General features: G+C 35.9%; 1 protein-coding gene across 3 annotated transcripts in view; it reads right to left on the bottom strand.

Annotated features, from left to right (window-relative positions):
• Positions 1-13,898: 13,898 nt before the first annotated feature.
• The window catches only part of SMAD2 (SMAD family member 2), an 87,464-nt gene continuing 81,088 nt past the window's right edge, over positions 13,899-20,274 (bottom strand). For all 3 annotated transcript variants that reach the window (XM_017529677.2, XM_017529681.2, XM_017529678.2), the window contains one exon: positions 13,899-20,215. In XM_017529677.2, coding sequence (XP_017385166.1) covers positions 20,092-20,215 — 124 coding nt within the window. In that variant the 3' untranslated portion in view covers positions 13,899-20,091. The remainder of the gene's footprint in view (positions 20,216-20,274) is intronic.

Here is a 20,274-nt window from a genome sequence, read left to right as displayed (position 1 = left end):
TCCTCTGAGTTACTGGCAAAATATCCATGTATTTCATTTTTATGGTTCTTACTTAACTGAATACATGACATTCACAGGTAATAAAAAAAATGGTTAACAGGAAAATAACTTGAAATGATTAGGTATGTCTAATATCTTGGTTTTTATAAGTAATCTAGGAATAAGTGTTAAAAAATGAATCGGATGGGTATAAATGGGATAAGCAAGGGTGAGTCATGGTGGTATGCATCTATAGTTCCAGCTACTCAGGAAACGGAGGCAAGAGGATTGCGTGTGTTGCAGTTTGAGGCTAGTGTGCAACAGTGGTGCCTGTGAACAGCCACTGAACTCAAGCCTGGATAATACAGCAAGATCTTAACTCTAAAAAAATAAACCAAAAGAATGTTTTTAAAAATATGATGTTCATACACTTTACATGTAATTTGAAATCTTAATGTTAAATTAAGTAGTATTCATCAAATTCTGGATCATTTCCAAATAAAAATGGATACATAAATTGTTGAAAATATTAGTTGTTCTTGGCTTCCCAAATTATAGAAAAGCTAAATATATTTGGGCCCATTAATACATTAAATTATAAGGAAACATGTTTTTAAAAATTATTAAATGGTTCTCATCTATAAAATGCTGACATAACAGTTGAAAAATTTTGCTTTCTAGGTTTTCACTAAAAAATAAGGTTAATAAGAGTTAAAATTTGAAAATCTACAATTCCATAGACAAAGTATACAAAAAAATGTGTTTTAATAAGAAAAGTTATAAGGCATAAAAATTGTTTATTGGGAAAAAATAGTTGTTTAAATTCAGAGTTTATTAGAGGTTGTTTCAAATATGGAAACAAGATAAAAGAACCAGTAAGTGGGAGGAAGAGAGAGAAATATGGTTACAGGTATGCGAATGTACTGTTGGTAAGGAAGGTTACAAAGTTAACAGAAAAATTCTGTATGAGTCTTGCACAGTAAATCTTTGTCCTAAAGCAGGATGATCAATTGTTTAAGTAGGAGGAAGTATAAAACAAAGCAGAAAGTTTAAGCATGTTACTGAAGGTCTGTACAGGTCATGAAAGGTTCATGAAGGATAAATTTATGAAAGGAGTTTTGTGTGTAATGAAGTTGGCTATAGGCTAGAATGAAATCATAAGACTTTCGAAAGATTGAGCTTACATATATATACATACGTATATATACACTAATACAGTATATTACTTGTATTATATATAATACAGTATATATATACAAATATACACATATCGTATATTTGTATATACACTATAGTATAAATGCTATACATGTATATTATATACACTAACACCAAAAATTTGGTCCTCTATGCTAGAACAAGGTTCTTTTTAAGGATCTGCTTTTAATAAAACTGAAAGAGGTTTAATTTTTAATTCCAAAATCAGCCATTTTCTAAAATGCATCGTTTTAATTTCTGCCTTATTTCCTTCTGAGATTCGTTTAATTTCCCCTAGATTCAGGTTAGAGAGGCTGTCTTTTCCATTTAAAATGGTCATTTTATCTCTTGAGGTAGAGTTTTCTTCTTGAAGATCCCGATTTGTATTTCATAAGTTCAACTTTTGCTGTCTTACTGCACCTTATTTGCAGGTCACGCATCATTGCCTTCAGCTCTTTCTTCCCTTAAGAAGGTACATCTTTTTGTCTGGCTGGAGTAATAACTCTTAACTTTTTCATTAGCTCCTGTAACATTTTTTCTCTGGTTCTAACTCTTGCTGTTATGACTTGATACTGAAATGTCCTGTAGAAGACATAGAAAAGCAAAGTTTTCCTCCAGTATAACTTGATTCTGAATTCTTGGCTTTTTTGGATGTTTGAATTGTTCCAAGCAACAAAGATTTCTCATAATTTTTCCAAGAGCCATGTATTCTGCTCAAAGTACTAGCTTTCTTACTTACATTCCTCTATAGTAAGGCATACACTCATAGCCTTGGAAATACTCTTCCTGTGTCTGATTAAATTCAAGTACATTTTCATCAGATTCAACTTTCAGTATATCCAAATAGGCTTCCCATAAGGAAAGGCAGTCACACTGCAAGAGGTTTTTCCTTTACCATTTTGGTAACTGACCTAAGAAGATTTTGTTTACCAAAATAAATTCCTGTGTTTACATTTGTGTTTTTTTTTTTCCTAAGGAAAAATGAAGCTTTGAAACGATGAAAGTTTTTTAAAATGTAACTTTCTGTATTGCTTCTGAAGTCTTTTGATTATCTTTCCTGTTTAGTATTTTACAGCGACCTGTGATCCTGTTTTGAACCTTCTGACATCTTTGACAGGCTTCTCTAAGATCAAGTTCTAAATTAAATGTTGACTTAAAATTACCTTTTGGAGTCTTCCACTTGTGCCTCTGGAAAGCCTCAGAGCATGTGTATGCCATCTGGTAGAGATGTTAATTAATTAGGCTTGTTTGATGTATTAAATTATATAAAAAGCACTGTCTAATCATGTAATACTAGACAGAGTTACATTTATGGGTGTTATTGATGAGTGTTCCAAAATTGTATGATGCCATTAGAAATCTGTCATTGGTCATAATTCTTATTATGCTGTATGCCAACAAAATAACCAAAATTCCTTGTCTATTTCTGGTTATGGTAAACTCTCATCAGATTTTTAATCCTGGTTATTCTAAGTTTTTGTCATCACCAGTTACTGCTTTTTCTCTAAAAGCATTTGCAATCAGATTCATGGAAAAGGTGCTAGTGTACTTTTAAATAGAGGTTACTAATAACTTTACTACCAATGGATTAAATTCTTCAGAACTTGAATGAAGAAACTGATGGGTCCATGAAATTATTAAGATCAAGTAACAAAAAAAGTTACATGAGACTGAGTAACTGAAGATTTTGACTTTTATTTGAAACATTTTTACTTAAATGTTTTGTTTTTTGTATTTAAGGAAATTCTCTCATGCTATCTATAGTTTACAGCACTTTGGAAAGTATACTTTCATGAACAAAAGTGGAAATATTTGCTTTTCTTTTCTTCTCGATCACTCCAAGATTTGGAAACTGAGTATTCCTTCTGTTTTTGTTTTTGAGATGGAGTCTCACTCTCACCAAGATGGCACAATCTTGGCTCAATAAAACTTCTGCCTCCCGAGTTCAAGCAATTCTTCAGGCTCAGCCTCCCAAGTAGTTGGGACTACAGGTTTGCGCCACCATACCCAGCTAATTTTTGTATTTTTTAGTAGAGAAGGGGTGGGGCGGGGCATTCACCATGTTGGCCAGGCTAGTTTCCTACTCCTGACTTCAGGCGATCTGCCCGTCTTGGCCCCTCAAAGTGCTGGGATTACCAGCATTAGCCACCGTGCCCGACCTATTTGTGAGTATTCTTAAGGCAATATAATTTGCTTAAGTTGAATAAAAATCTGCTCTCTTTATAACAGGATATGAATGGAAACAGTGGTTATATTACCAAGTCTTTGACTGAAATGTCATCTTTGAGAATGTGTAGAATGCCTGGCTTCAATGGTTCTCAGCATTACACTGAGTTAAAAATTGTCATTTCCTGGCAGGCCCAGGAAACCTTAAAAATATGGGTAAAATTTAAAGTCTACCTTGATTTAGCTTCCTAGCCTCAAGGGAGGTTTTTAAATCTGAGCTTACTGTGACCATGCTACTATTCTTGCAGACAAAATCTGATAATTTTACAAATCTGTTTTATTCTGAACATCTTTGGTAAAAATCAAGCTATATGTACCTGTTATTAAATCACAGCTCTGTACCCTTTTTTGAAACTCCAGTTACCCACCTGCAGACTGGATTTTCTCCTGAATTCTAATTTCCTTCAATATTTGGCTACATCTCTCTAAGAAAACAAAAAACTATTTACATGCTCTGAGGCCTATAAACTAATATGTGATGAATTTTTAAAGGAATAAGTCTCATGCTGATGTATGGGTCACACAAAAGTTCACCACAGCAACCAATGCCATAACTAGAGATATTCAAACTGCAAACCAGGACAAAAAGTTGATGATTTCAGGCTGTAGACATTTTTCCGAAGACATCTGAGCAAGAATTGTATTATAATTTGGTTTATTCAATTGGTTGCCTTTAAGCCTACGTTCAGGGCTCAAAACCATTATGCAAACTGGGAGTGTGACATTACTATTAATTTTACTTTGTGTATTTCCTTTTTAAACTTTATATCTGTTGTTAAATTTTTTGCAGAAAGAAGCACAATTTCTAACAGACTAGCCCAGCACTTTGTGGTGACAGCAAAGGACTAAGGAAAAAATTTGAACTCGGTAATGTACTCCAGGTGGACCTAGCCTGCGTGCCACTCCCTTCAAGCCTCCCTACCCTCAAATGTGGCTAAAAGGGTTTTAACACTGACTTAGTTGCCAATCATTCCTGCCAATACAGGGCCAGACCAATAATCTGGAAAAAGTTTATTCTGTCACCAAGGGACAATCTAACTACAGGATGACTGATCATAGATGCTTTTAAGAAAAAGATCTTGATCAAAAGAGGGAAAGGTGAAAGCCGTCAGATTCAAAACAGAGTCATGTTTCCAAAAGCCCTGACAAATGGGCCAGGGTTCCCTAGTCCATGAAGAGAGGGTTCTTATGCACTACCTCATAAGACCCAGAAGAAACCACGCCAGCTCGCATGACTATTTGCAACCTTACATAGAAAATACTTTAACGAGGACATGTGCCCAGAAGCTGACTGCCCAACCCTGAACTGGCAGCATCCTTGTTATTAATTCTTATAGACAAGAATAATTATTTCAAGACAATTATATAATCCTCTTTATCTGTCATTTAAAAACCTGTCTTCCTTTACCTTCCCGAACACACAGTTTACTGCGACATGCATATTCCCTTTGCAATGCCCTATTGCCAAATCAACATCATTTTCTTTTAGAACTAAATGCTAGCTGATAAATACAATTCTTTGGTTCTACAGTATACTTTTATTTTTGGACATCTGCTTCCAAAAACACGAATTAAAGTACAGTATACTTTTTAATATACACAGTATACATTAAAAAAGAATCACACAAAAAGTATGTCTAAAATTTTTATATTTAATTTCAAACACCAAATTTAAATAGACTAGTAACACAGATCTTTTGTGGTCCACAAATCATGGTAAAAAACTTTTATGTTTTCATATGCCCATTAGCTTGCTGACTGGATTACCGCATTTTAGATTTTCCTTATGATTTTAGTAGTTTTCTCCAATGGAATGCGCTGTGAGTGAAGCTTCAAACATTTTCCATTGAATATACACAGACATTCAAATAAAGACTGGGAAAAAAATACACACCAAACAGTTGTTTTCTCTGGTTGCTGGAATCTGGGTGATTTTCTGTTGGTGGTGCTTTCATATTTTACAAAAATAATGGGTATATTAGAAAGTTTGAAACCAAGAACAACAACAAAAAGATTTTTAAAAGTTCCATCCATTGGGCTGCCAGAAGACCACAAAATATTTTTGTGTATTTACAGGAAAGTGATAATCAAAAGTTGTTGTGGGACCATTCGAGTGTGGGGAGGGGAAGCCCATTTAAACATATATTCAAGGAAAAATATATTAAGTTACCTGAAAATTTTGGTAGAAATATTGAGCACTGCTATGGTTTGTCTCCCAAACTGCCCCTCAAACACATTGTGAGATTTTTTCTTCATGTGCTGAGCTGGGGCCTAGTGGGAGATGTTTGGTTCGCGGAGGCAGATGCCTCACGAATGGCTTGGTGCTGCTCTTGTGCTGAGTTCTCCCTCTCTCAAGGCTAGATTAGTCCCCATGAGAGGGTTATTAAGAAACTTGTTTAGTTGTTGTTAAAAGGTGGGTTGTTTGATCTCTTTGCACGTCTGCTTCCCCTTTAACCTTCTCCATCAAGCTATGAAGCAGCAGCAAAGCCCTTGCCAGAAGCCCGGGGCCATGCCCTTGAACTTCCCAGCCTGCAGAATTGTGAGCTTTCTTCCTAAGTGACTCTGCCTCAGATATCCTATTACAGTAACAAAACAGACTAAGACAGGCACACAAACATTGAAGACTGATGTTGACTCCACTTTCTAGGCTACCAAGCACAGCCACATCACCAAAGAGAAGCTTACTTCCCGACTTCCTTGGAAGCAAAAACTTGACTCTCCAGGCAAGATAATTGCTGTCTTTTAAAAATTTCAGGGTCAAAGTAAAACATACCTTGATCAGTCAACCGAATTACTGCTAAAGCAGTATTGGGAAGTTTCCTAAAAGCACTCCAAGCTTCTAAAAACAGCCAGCATGTATAGATAGCATCTTTGCATTTAAGAAGTCCCAGAAAGATTTTAGAAATGGCATTAATGTAAATGTTCACATTAAAAGAAAAAGGTTTCCCTGAATTGAATGATTCTTTCTACCTCATATATGAAGTGGACTCTTCTAGTGCTATACAGGATAGGCTCAGAGTTTAGAGGGTGTTAATTTCCAGTCACATGATAATGGCCAGGAGCAACCACAATAATGAACTTTTAGATAGAAAACACATTCATTTGCTTTTGTCTTCCTAATGTATGTCAGATTAGGCTTTTACTTGATGCTCCATGAGTTAAAACACTTCGAACCAAACAGACCACTCTATTAAGACCCAGCTTGAGCAATCTTTAGCTTCTCCACATTTCTGTTATTTGCTGGCAAACCAATACAGTAACCCGTCAAATACAAAGCAAGTGTGTAGTAGACTGCACTGCACTTAAGGCTCCAATTCTTTGCCCCTCCTGTGTTCTCTCCCTTGGTCTAAAAACTCTGTAGTACCTTTCCACACTGGGTTTAGCCATGTGGCTTGCTCCTGGTGAATGCTGGTTAGCAAGAGGCATGCAGACTTGAAAGGGAGTTATGGGATTGGGCTTGGTTGTTATTGCCTTCTACAAGCTCCACAAAAACTTGCTTATTTAATGGAGGATAGGAGGCATGAGGAAAAATGCCAAGTCTTTCCACTTGAGGCCCACTCCCTCATCAATGAGTAAAGACTGTAACTGACCCAGAGACACCTAGCCAGAACCACTTATCAATTCATAAACTGTTTATTGCTGCATACCACTGGGTTTTTTTGGTTGCTGAGTTACTTTTGTGGCAATAATCGATCCAATACGTTTTATGTGACATTTCTGAGTTTGACATCTCATTTGCAAGCTTTCTTAGAGAAAGATTCATTATTAGCAAAGACCTTCAGAGTAACCTTTGCCTTGTATTCTGTAGACTGTGCAGATTCAGCCATCTAATATTGAGTACCCACTTTGGACTGAATGCTCTCTCAAGTGTTCTCATTTAATTCTCATAACCACCCTGAAAATTAACATCCTCATTTTTGTGGAACTGGAGGAAAAGAGGAACTTTAAAGCACACTGATGAAAAGATTTATCTAAAGTCACATAAATTGGCACAATCAGGGCCCAAACTCCAGACCTCTGACTCTGAGTCAAACTGCATTTTCCATTACGTCGGAAATAACCAAGGTTTAAAATTAGCAGAATGTTATTCTGTCCAGCCATTAAAATCCAAAAAATTTTGTTCAAAGTAGGCAACTGAGTTTTCATTCTATTATCTAAGATAACTGAAGTATTTGACTGTATAGGACTGTTTCCTTCAAGCATTCCATCCTTAGCATTCTTGTTAAAAATGGCCTTTAAGATACTGCTATTCCCAGTAGAAAAACACCAACTAGAGACTAAAATCATGTAAATCCTCCATTTCTCAGTTTAATCTTAAAAATAAATTTATGTTCAATACCCCTCTTTAGTCAATCACTATGTAAATTGTGAATTAAGATATGATTACTTGGTGGCAATGCTGGTTACAAAAAAAGCACATCCAATTTTACAATGGTCATATACAAATCGGGAAAGAGTGGATATAAAATATATGCACCCACCTTCAATCAAATGTGATCTTTTAAAGAATATCAACAAGCCAGATTCTTAGGTATCTCTCCCTTTTGTAATTTTGATTCTGAAAAAACATTTAAAAAAATCAATTAGGTATTCTAAAAGGTGGCAGTTTTCTAGGTGTTTAATTATAGGGGGTTAGGAGTAGAGAGATAAAAAGGGGAAGCAGCACCCAGGTAGTATGAAATAAGACATTTTGGCAAATAAAAATTGCCCCATATGACATGTCACAGAGACTGTTAGAGACTTTTAATCCTAAAATTTGGCTTACCAAATGTAGCTTGATTTTTGTGTTTTATAAATTTTTATGTTAAGAACCTGAATCCTGAAATGATAAAGAACAGGAAAATAATGCCTAAGCTAATAACTAAACTTTTTGTGTTTAAAAGTTGGTCAGTGGTTTTCATTTTAGAATTAAAAATATGAATTTCCCTTTGCCTACAAGTGCATGTAACTTGTAGCAGCAAATTCCCCCACTGACAACTTCAACGCATAGCAAGAAACCACAGTGGTTTGCAGGTCACTAATTCTTTTACAGGTGAAAGCATTCAATTATCTCTATAAAATTCAATTCTTTAAGATGTGTTTTTGATTAACTATGTTCATTTCTAAATGTGGTGATAATACATGCTATTATTCATGATTTAAAACTTGAAATGAAGCAGCTTGCAGTTCTTGGGTAAAACAGATACAAAAATGCTTTTTTCAATATAAAAGAGCAATGTAGACAATCCTATAAAACATGTTTATTCTAGGTGGTAAGCTAGGCTTATTTAAATTTTCATTTTTCGGCCAAGTGCAATGGTTTATGCCTGTAATTCCAACACGTTGGGAGGATGAGGCAGGCAAACCACCTGAGGTCAGGAGTTCAAGACCAGCCTGGCAAACACTGTGAAACCCCATCTCTACTAAAAATGCAAGTGATGTGCACCTGTAATCCCAGCTACTCAGGAGGCTGAGGTAGGAGAATCACTTGAACCCAGGAGGTGGAGGTTACAGTGATCTGAGATCATGCAACTGCACTTCAGCCTGGGTGACAGAGGAAGAATCCCTCTCNAAAAAAAAAAAAAAAAAAAAAAAAAAATCATTTTTCCCACTGAAGCACACTTTTAAATGGCAAACTATGTAAAAGTGAGTCATCCTGTGTATTAAAATGGTACTTATATGTTAAATAATTTGATCAAATACCTCCACAATATAGTTTAAAGATAAGACTTCTAATGAAGAAAAACTTTGTAAGATTTAAAATCAGAGCAAACGAATTTCTTGCTTAAGTTCAGGATATGTAGTCTCAATGAAGAACTGCTGTTGGGCAGTGGTTAAGGCCTCTGATTTGCTACTTATCAGAAAAATCCACACACATACAAAACTCTGCTAAAATTCCAATGGCTTCTCTAGACGAATAATCTTTGGCTGTGAGCAAAAAAATGTTTCTCACACACACACACACATGGGGGGGGAAGGGGGAAGGGAGGGAGGGAGACACAGACAGACGGAGACACTAGTGTGTGTATGTAGCAACTTCCTCATCCTCATTCCACGTCACCCATTCTTGGCTAGGTTATGGCTTGTATTCTCCAAATGACTGCCCCCCAAAATGACTGCTCAGTAGCACAATCTCACTGTAAACTACAGAACCCAAACTATACAGCTATCCTTGGCTTTTAACTCCAAGCTATCTCGACCTTGTGATTAGATGTGAGCTTCACAGCAGAACCTACCCAGCTTGCGATTATCAATTTTCTGCTCACCATACAAGTAGCTCAATAATACTGTTCAGTTTTCATGCATATCCAGACATACAGGTGAGAGTTCTGTTTGTGTCTCATTTTGACCTGCTTCAAAAGTCCTCTCCATCTCTCCAAATTCAATGTATTCTTCAACCCTGGGCTTAAACTGCATTGTGCCCACCTTCTTCCTGGACCAAAGTGTTCAGAAGTTAACTTCTCTTTCCTCTGTCATCACACCTCTTTCCTAAACTACTTTAAAACTTCATTGTATTTTCACATAACATTTAGAAAGGTGCAAAGGCAGCCAACAAAACTATTGCAGACTGTAAAAATTGGCAAATCCCCATTCAAATTCCATTTATTTTATAACCAATAAAGTCACGCAGCTTGGACTGGAGCACAGTAACACATTCTGTTCCCATGCAGCTTCCTAAAGAGCATGCTTAGTCTATTGTTCACTGAACTTGTTATCTGCTAAGTCTAACTCAATGTTCTTACCATCTACTAATGTGATTTTAAGAATTGCTGCATGTCTCGCTATGGCAAAATAGCATGACATTTGTTTTACAAAATCAGTTAAACCAATTCTACAAATATTTCCACATCTATTTATTGCAGCAGAAGATAATCTTTATGTGTAAATTAGCTTCCCGGGTTTTTTAATTCTTATAAACTTTAATTTTTAGGTTGGGCTTACTGTGTATTTTGATGAAAAGGATGAGTCTGTCAAAAAAGAAGCTGGATAGCTGTATGCTGCACACATGTTCTTGAGTAGCAAACTAACACATTCTTCACCCAAACTTAGACAAACCTGGAGCTTAAAATAAACTGCACTGGATGACATCAGTTTGATACTGATATGTCTGCTTTAAGCACTAGGAGGCTTTCAATCCATTTTGAAGAGAAAGAGAAAAAAGAATAAGACAAGTGGGGAAACAGCTCAAACATAGACTTTAATACTTCTCTCCCTCTCTCCAGCCTCTTGATGAACATGTGGAATTATGGATGCTAGGGCCATTATAAAAATCTCCTGATATAGATCAGTGTCACTACTTCAAGCTAAGCAGTGAAAGACAATGCCAGGGTGAGGTGACACCCTTTCTACTAGATCTTTCTAGTAGAAAGATCTCCTCTAGTCATCCCTCGATGTTGTTCGATGTTGGGAGGCTCCTTTCAGATTTATATAGTGGCAGGTGGTAGCAATTATAGTAAATCTTCTTGGCTTTCCTCCTAATAAAAAAGTGTTGATAAAACTGCACTAGTCCCAGGGCTATTCAATGCCAAGCAGGATACCGTAATGTAGCATTTGAGGTCGCTTTTTGTTGCATACTGAAGCATGTTTAAAATGGTTTGCAGAAAACAGTCTGCTAAACAGAAAAATACTGATTCATCTACAGAAGTGAATTCTTGCAAGGCACAAAGGAAGTGTGGCTGACATAAATATCTGTCATTTTAAAAATTATTTCATGATGATTATATATCTTATCTAGTATTTTTCAATGGAGCCTCAAACATTTTATTTTGCTAAAAGTATATTGCAGCAAATTTCAACTTTGAATTTGTTTTTGTTTATGGCATAGATCTCACAGAGTGCTAATGTGGCATAGGCAAGCTCTGAAATAAATCAAAATGTCTAACTATCACTGTGCAGTGTGTGGTGTGTGCCTGTGGTGGGGCTATATTAAGTAGTATAGATTTATCTGCCGGGAGAATAGGATAATTTTTTATGTAACACCAAATTAAAAAAACAAAAACATGCACTCTTAAAATCGTATGTCCATATGTGAAATATAACCACTTTTTTGGTTTCCGCAAAATTTAGGGAGTGAACACCAAAATGTAATTCCATCTAAAAAAAAAATAAATAAAAAACAAAAATTAGTCCCATAAATAACATGGTAAACAACTCAAATGGCTTTCTTTTAATGCTAGGAAAACTGTCCACCTTTCAACGGTGACAGTGCTGTTAACACAGGTTAAGATCAAACAAGGTAAAAAGTGAAAGCACATACAGATGATGCACACAAATATATATAAAAATTGACCAGAAATCACAGGACATGTAAGCAATGTTTTCCTAAGCGGAACTTTTTTTTGTACTTTAAACAGAATAAAGTATTTGGTGTAGGTGGGGAAAAGACATCAGTATTCAACAATTTTAACTGAACCAGCTGTAATACAGCCTCAGCTCATTGTTTAATAAAAATAAAAAAGGAACCACATCGTATTTTTGACAGTCATAGAATGAAAGCTTACAAAGAGCACATTTAATATCTCCATCACAGTGCACCAAGGATGCAGCCACTGAGGACTACCAGAGAGAAACAACAGGGTCTGCATCCATCATATTGCATTACAAAGCTAATCCCATCAGAGAAAAAAAAAAATCTCACCTTACGTGCTCAGTGTTCTAGCTAGTAAGCACCTTATAAGTAGGAGGCTATAAGAATTGAAAGCAACTGCTCAGTCTGCCAGGACACTCAATTCCTTCACTTGCCATTGGCTGATGCATTTAGTCATTTCAACACAACATTCACTGAAAAATGTAACAACACATTCTAGCTTCTTGAGCAGGACAGACTGTGAGATGCAGAAGAGGTCAGAGTATCAAAGGCCATGTATTTCCTCACAAGAAAAGAAATCCACAACCACAATTGGTTTTCTTTTACTACGAACAATCTAAATTTCAGATGAAGTTTAACCCTGTAAGGACACATGATTTGTACTTACATATACACAAAGGTTCAGAAGAACTTAGCTATCTAGTTGGCCCCTGCTGTCCCATTAAAACATCATTTATCTTTGCTGGATCACTAAGTGTGAGTCTCACCACCATGCTGGTACCTTCAGCTACTACTTGTGTTATAAACCTCATGTTCTATTCACAGTAGTAAGTGACTAGAGCACACATATCCCAGTAAGTATCAGAAGTGTTGACAGCCACGGTGCAGCTGAGTTGAGAAGCAACTATGACAACATAAGGAAGTGAGGGTAAATCACAAGAACACCTAAGGTGGTCAGCTCCTTCTGGTGTGCCTGGGTCTTGCTTGGGTTTAGTACTGAAAAGTCCCACATCCAGGGAAACCCTCAGTCCCAGGCAACACTAGGGCAACTGGTCACCCTGAGAACACTACTCACTCCTTCCTTAATAACACTAGAGAAAAGCTAAGAATTTTCAGGAGCATAAAGCTACCTTTAAGGGCTTCGGTCCCCAAGATATTTTTATGTCGCTAGCTAATGGCTAGTTCCTCCAAGTTTGCTAAAAGGCAAGAAGTCCAGAAAAACCTTATTTAAAGGTGTTAACATTAAGAACAGTTGGTAGTAATCAAGCAAATTAGTGAGCAGTGTATAAAAGCTCACTGCTGAAACCTGTTTTCAGACAAATCTTCTAAAGGCTCTTCTAGCTTTGTCCAGTTGTATGCTATTTGACTGTATTCTCTTTTTGCAATTAATCCAGTTTTGTATGTCTTGTCATTTTTTTAGGTGAAAATATTCTATGCCAACTGTTTTCCACCATCTTGCATCATATTAAAACAAAAACTGGCTGGGTGTGGCGGCTCAAAACTGTAATCCCAGTACTTTGGGAGGCCGAGGCAGGCAGATCACCTAAGGTCAGGAGTTTGAGACCAGCCTGACCAACATGGTGAAACCCTGTCTCTACTAAAAAAAAAATACAAAATTAGCCAGGTGTGGTGATGCATGCCTGTAATCCCAACTACTCAGGAGACTGAGACAAGAGAACTGCTTGAACTTGCGAGCTGGATGTTGCAGTGAGCCAAGATTGTACCACTGTACTCCAGTCTGGGCAACAAGAGTAGAACTTCTCAAAAAAAAAAAAAAAAAAAGAAAGAAAAAAAAATTGCCAGCTGGAGAGACAGCCCTCTGATAACAAAGGCCGTGAATGTTACTTTTAAATGCTCTCCGCCAGGAGGTCTGGCCTTGGGAAAAGATGGCAAATGGAATATTCTCAGATAGGAACATTTTTATTCTGCCCACCATGCTGTGATCTAATTCAACAACTGTAGAGCTGTTTTCATCTTAATCTCTGTAGTTTTTCTTTCTTTACTCTTGTATAAAATGGTTAGTGTCACATCTTCACTATCACTAATAAAAAGATACAAACATGCCTTTAAAGTCAGGGTTGGAAAAGCAAGAACGAGGCATGAGGTAAAGCTGGTCTAAGAAAGTACCAATTTGAGTTCTGCATTTTGTCAAAAAGCTGAGTTTAAAAAAAAAAAATTCAAAACTCAGGCATGTTACCTGTTATGTGTAAAGTATTTCTCACAATTTTAATTAATCTGTGTGTATATTAGTTGTATAAAGCAACAGATTTCCAGTCTTAAAGCAGGAACCTATATTCACCAGAAAAGGACCCCAATGTTTCTCACCAAATTTTTTTTTTTTCCAGCTTGAACAATCCAAGATTTGGAATAGTAAGAGTGGCAAACAAATATTTTCTTAGGAACTTAGAAAAGAACAACCTCACTGGAAAAACAGACTTAGTAAAATTTCTATTGCTACAGACAAATGCCGAAAACCAACTTTATAATAACAGCATTATAAAGGGTAGAACTTAATATAGAACCAGAAATATGGCAAGTTACCTTCTAACATTATAAAATAGTCAAAAACTTTAAAGCTATAGAGAAAAGAGAACAATTATGAAATGGAAAATATATAATATTTAAGTATTTTTAAAATTCTAAAACTTCACTTTTGTCCTTAAATCAATATATTATGGATTTCATTGTTCAATAAATTACCATCTTTAATTAAAAATAAGAAGTAAATCAAAGGGCATATTTTGGAGAAACTAAGAGCTCTTACTTTTTTGGAGGGTAAAAGAATAGTATTTTTCTTGAAATTTTTTGAAGAACATCTAAAAGCCTATATATTGAGTTAATATACCTTTCTGATCCCCATCATCAGTGGCATTATTCTTTCAAGAGACTCTTACATCTAAGCAATGGTGAAGTTCTGGGTCCATTATGGATCTCATGGCACCAAACCAACTGACACTGAAGTGAATATACTCCAGTGAGATCACCTGTGGGTCAAGGATGGCCCAGAGAATCTTGGAAAATCCATTTATGTTGAGCAAAGATAAAGTCAGAGCTGAAACATCTTCAATCAGGCTGTCAGACACAGGAAAATCTGACCTTACAAGTAGTACTTCCCAGGGTAACTTAAGCAGCAACCTTACACCAGGGGAGAATTAAAGAGGGAGCAATCTAATATTATCAACAACAACAAAATTAACTCTTAGTTAGTACATCCCAGAGTCTGCTGAATGTAGAATAATTTAGTAAAGGGGTTTATGACAGGGCATTTTTTGATGTTAATAAATTTTAGCTGTGAGTCTTAGTTACCAAGTTGCCAAAAAATGGTATAATAATTGAATTGCCAAATAGCAGATTAAGAAAATTAATGTACTCTGATGGTCTGTCCATGAAAGAAAAATGTATACAGACAAATTAAGAACATTTTACTGAGATCTGAGATTTAAACAATGGAACAACTGTTTCAACACTGTTAGAATAAGCCCAACTGTTAGTTTTTCTATGAGTGTATATGTATATATAAATTCATATACACACATTATTTATTTCCTACTAAAAAGATTGAGGCAGTTCTGCTATATATAGGTAGCTATAATATTCAAGATAAAACAGTTCCTACTCAAAAAATTACATAAACACACAAGATAAGTTCTTATCATAAATGCTATCATGAGGCTATAGTATAGCTCATATTTCCTGGCTGTAAGGCTCAAAACACAGGAATTCCACTCCAAGAGATAATTTCCCCTCAATCCCCACATACAAAGTGTAGTCTAAACAAACAAAATAGTAATAAAAATTTGAAAAGAAAGATATAAAAAGAACTCAATAGCAGGATTCTGACTACCTCTGGAGACCACACAGTATCATTACTCCCGACTGTCCTAAATCCAACAATCCAATATGCCCCAAGATGGAAATCTGGCATCGTAGGGAAAAGATTGGCTAGAAGTGTCAGAAAAGTTCGTAATCTTAAATTTCTACCATTTGCCTGTCACAAAGACATTTACTAAACAATTTTTGAGCCATTTGTAAAATTAAAGCGGCTAATCAATTTGAACAGCAACCTTCATAATGAAGAAATTAGGACTCTAGGTATGAAAAGCACGTTCCTTTTTGTTAGTAAGTTCAAAGGAAACACGTTGATATATGCAGATAAAAACATGGCTAACAAGAAAGAGGGTAACCAGCAAGTACCACCTGGATACGTGTTGTCAGGAGGGGAGGAAGAATAAAATTCAGGTAACGAAAATAATAGATTTAGCAAAGTAAAGTATATGAAAGGAAGGAAATGTTTGATATGTCTAAGTATCAATGCCTTAGATCAGTAAGAAAAAAGTCATTCACTGTTCATGTTCACAGACTAGGTATCTAAAGAGATACTTGGTGGAGAGGGGCTTGGAATGGAGGGGGTCAAATTAGGAAATTGGAATGTTCAGCTTTTAAAGCAAAGACTGTACATGAAGACATATTTTAAGTACAGTGAAATTGTCTTGTGTTACTTTACATCCCACCATAAACCTACCCGACCCTCAGACCAAGACGGTATTTTATGCTAAACAAATGCTGAAAGTATTTAGTAGTTAAAAAAGAGGATCTTAAAGGTATGTATGGGAAGCTTTTGGAAGAGGTAGAGAAACCAACTGGGTATATATTCTCTTTTATTTGATTTCAACTAGCAAGAGACTAAGACTGATGTTTGTTTGTTTTACCATCAAAGTCTTAGTCTTAAACTGACAAAGGCACAAATAAAGTGAAATTAAAATAATTTTAACAAAAGAGAAATCATGATAGTGTTCAAAAGACAGATGAATCAAGCAAAACTGAATGTGGTTTAAGGTAAAAAATACAACTAGATATTAAACAATTTGTAAAACCATACAAAGAAAATTTAGTTTTCAAGAAAATTAGGCAGATTTCCTCCTGGCAGTGACAGGTCCCCAGGAAAAAACATAACCTCTACAAGACCAAGCACAGCTGAAGGGTCAGGGCCCCATTCTAGTCATCTTTTTATTATTCAATATCTGTCACAGTGGCTGGCAAACAACAGGCATCAATAAATGTTTATTGACTGAATGTATATCATAAGGTATAATCAGTATAATTGGTAGAGCTTAAATCTACTCAGGAAAGCTTCTTTAAAGTAAGAAGAAAAGAGCACAATCAATGGTATTCCAGAAGGTAGGCTTAATTCCAGTTATATTTTCCAATCTCAACCAGTGGTTATAAAGGCTTTGAGTTTCTTTTTAAAGCAATGAAACTCCTTCCAAAAGAAATCTCATGCAGTATATTTCAATACAGAATAAAAGTGCCACTGGTTATACCAAAATCAGTAGGAACCCCAAAAGCCTCCCCTAAACCAGCCCCCAAGGTGTCTCTGTGAAACCTACTGGAAAAACTACTACTCATCTTAGAAATATGATAGAAAGCATGGGCATTCAATTCTCAGGTCATCAAACCTAGAAAATTACCAGTATTGTGGAGAATAAATCCTAAATAATGTTGCTAATTTAAATAAAGATAAAATTCAACAAAGAGTGCATTCTATCACTTACAAAAATGAAAGCCACACCTATAAATAGGGGATGGGGGGCAGAAATCAGTAAAAATTAGGCCACAGTAGACAAAACGCAAAAAAATCATCTCATTAAAAAGCATCATGTTCACACAAATGTAATTATGACCATGAAGTAAACTGCTCAACAGGTATAAATGCTCAATAGGTGTTTTCAAAGAGTCGAGTCCCAATTTCATACTGTTCAGAAAAATCGCACCAGAACTGTAGAGGTGTGCTCCACTATTGAAACAGCATAGTAGGCACTGCTTCCCTTAACACAGTAACGCAAGAGTAACCACCAAGACCAACCACCAAGACCAGGACCTTCTAACACTTTCAGAGTTGTTTTCTGCCCCTAGAACTTTTGCCTAACACCATTACAAGTTCTCAAGTAAAAGAAGGGCAGAGGATCCACTGAGTATCTCCCACAGGCCTGACAGTGGTAATACCTAGGACATTTACTCTGCTCCCAAGATGGGTAGTAGAAGACATAATTACCGGGCAGTACGAAGTCTGGAAGCAAGCAGCTGGGCACCATAACAGTGAGAGTTCATACAAGAAAGGGTTGTTAAGTAGTACTGATGTGGTACAACCTTTGCTGTAAATGAAATTTTTACAGCAAAGGTTGAGGAAGAAGATATATTAGTGAGAATAACATGAAGCAGACTATCACAAAATAAGGCTACCTTCAAAATATTATAAACTGTAGAACCATTCTGATCTTCAAGTTTGGATTTGTAGAGTTTTCTGTATAAAGCATTAATACCTAATCATGAGTTTCCTTTAGTGTGAGCCTTTTTGCATTTGATGCTATTCTCTTTGCCAGGAATGCTTATCTTCCCTGGCTCTTCACTTGGCTTGCTTCTTCAATGTCAGGTATTAGCTCATGCATCGTTTCCTTAGAGGCTTTCCTTGATGTCCTACCTGAAGCATCCATCTGTTATTCTCCAGTACAGTACCCTGTTTATCTCCTTCAAAGACAAGTAAGATGATTAAGGGTTAGTGTAACCGCTGTCTCAGCAAAGGCAGGAACTGTAGCTGTCTTGTTCACCTTTACCCAAAGACTAACAAAGTTCCTGGTACAAACAGGTACAAACAATAAATATCTGTTGAACGAATAAAAAATTACTATACCAAATTTACATGAACACATACATATACACACAAATACAGGAAAATGGGGAGTATCCAATAGAAAACCACCAAATGTTTGAAGTATCGAAAATGATACCTGTAGAGACAGGTTGAGTATGACTTCAAAGAACAAGTACCAAAGATAGCTTCAAAAATATGAAAATTTATGAAAAGACAACCAGGAGTGGTTATTTTCCATTTCCACTAAGATGCAAACAAGAAGAAATCTTTAAACCGCAATGAGTCAACATTAGACATAATAATAATTTGCTGCAGAATGAACTACCAACAGAGTTTTGGAAATCTGCTCTTGCTACAGAGTATGAAACATGGTCAACCACAAACTGAGGATCAGTTAAGAACAGCTCAGACTGCAGGTAACTTAGAAGCTAAAAAACTTGCTAAAGAAATGGCTTTTCCCCCAATTTTTAAAATTCTGAATTCATAATTACATGTAGAATAACAATCAATTTACAAATTGAATACAACATACTTTAAAAACAGATGGCCCATATCTGCTGATCGTACCTCAGCATCACTTTTCTAGTTATTTTGCAGAAACAATTACATCTACAAAAGGTCCATTTCATAATACAATCTGGTAACTAAATCAAATGAAACCACTTGAAGACCAGAAGGTCTGCTGTTGAAATATTTTAAAATACCTTTTGAAAAAGGGGTATTTATAGATTAGCTTTTTTAAAAAGGGAAAAATAAGTGGAAGTAATTCTAGCATATCCCTGAAAATAATTATATTGCCACCTATGTATTTTTTATAGGTGTAAGGTTAAATCAACAGACTGCTAGGTTATACAAGTCAATTATTCCTGTTGAAAATTGGGTGTAAGACAAAGGGACTGTCTCCATATGAATTCTTACTATACCCCAGAATTAACTGGTGCCAGCAGTATCAGTGCAACTATTACTGGTGAAGATGTCATGCTACGCTGTTTTGATTATCAGGACAAAAATGGGAATGGAGAAAAGAGGCTTGGAAAGATTTTCAGTATGGTTTCCTTATAATAAGATTTAGCAGTAAAAACACACACAAACACACACACACACAAAGAATGACTGTTTAAGCCCCAATGAACACATTAAGGATAAAGATTTCAAAAGTTAATCCACTTTTCTTCCCCCAAGAGTTTATTTTTGGTAAAAGGCAGAAAAATTAGTTTTTCTACAAGGAAAATCTGCTTCTAAATAATTTGAAAATCTTGATATATATTATATATTAAAAAAGACACACAAAAATAACAGAGAAGTGGGAATAACAGATTAGGTACTGTAACTTTATAAAGGTTTGCCTAGATCAAGAAGCAGCGCACACACACCTCATCTATGCAAACTAAAAATGTATATAAACAGCACAATACTGTGATACTGGATCATGATACATTACCTGTACACATAACTACTACTGTTATTAATAAACCTTTGGGACACTCAGTTTTATGCCCAATAAGACATCATTAAGTCTTTAAAATCTTCTCTTCCTCTTTTATGGGAGAGTATTTCTAGACACTAATTTTCCCATCTAATATTCAAATATAGGAAACAGATTCCACAAGGTGCTTTAATTGACGAGACCTCAAGTGCTGTTTTCTCTCTTGAACTTTTGGATGGTAAACAGTCCATGGGGACCACACACAATACTATGACAGAAGAGTTGTTACATTAAGTCTTTTGATGGAAATTGATTGGTGATGAAGCTTTATGACATGCTTGAGCAACGCACTGAAGGGGATCCCATCTGAGTTAATACTTTGTCCAACCACTGTAGAGGTCCATTCAGATGAAGTTCAATCCAGCAAGGAGTACTTGTTACAGTCTGCCTTCTGTTTAAAAGAATATAGGAAAATGATTACGAGATTAAAGTCCACAAGCAGGCAAAATG

This window comes from Cebus imitator, unplaced genomic scaffold, assembly GCF_001604975.1.
Source record: "Cebus imitator isolate Cc_AM_T3 unplaced genomic scaffold, Cebus_imitator-1.0 Scaffold60, whole genome shotgun sequence".
Classification (NCBI taxonomy): Eukaryota; Metazoa; Chordata; class Mammalia; order Primates; family Cebidae; genus Cebus; species Cebus imitator.
This window is presented reverse-complemented; position numbering and strand designations above follow the sequence as displayed.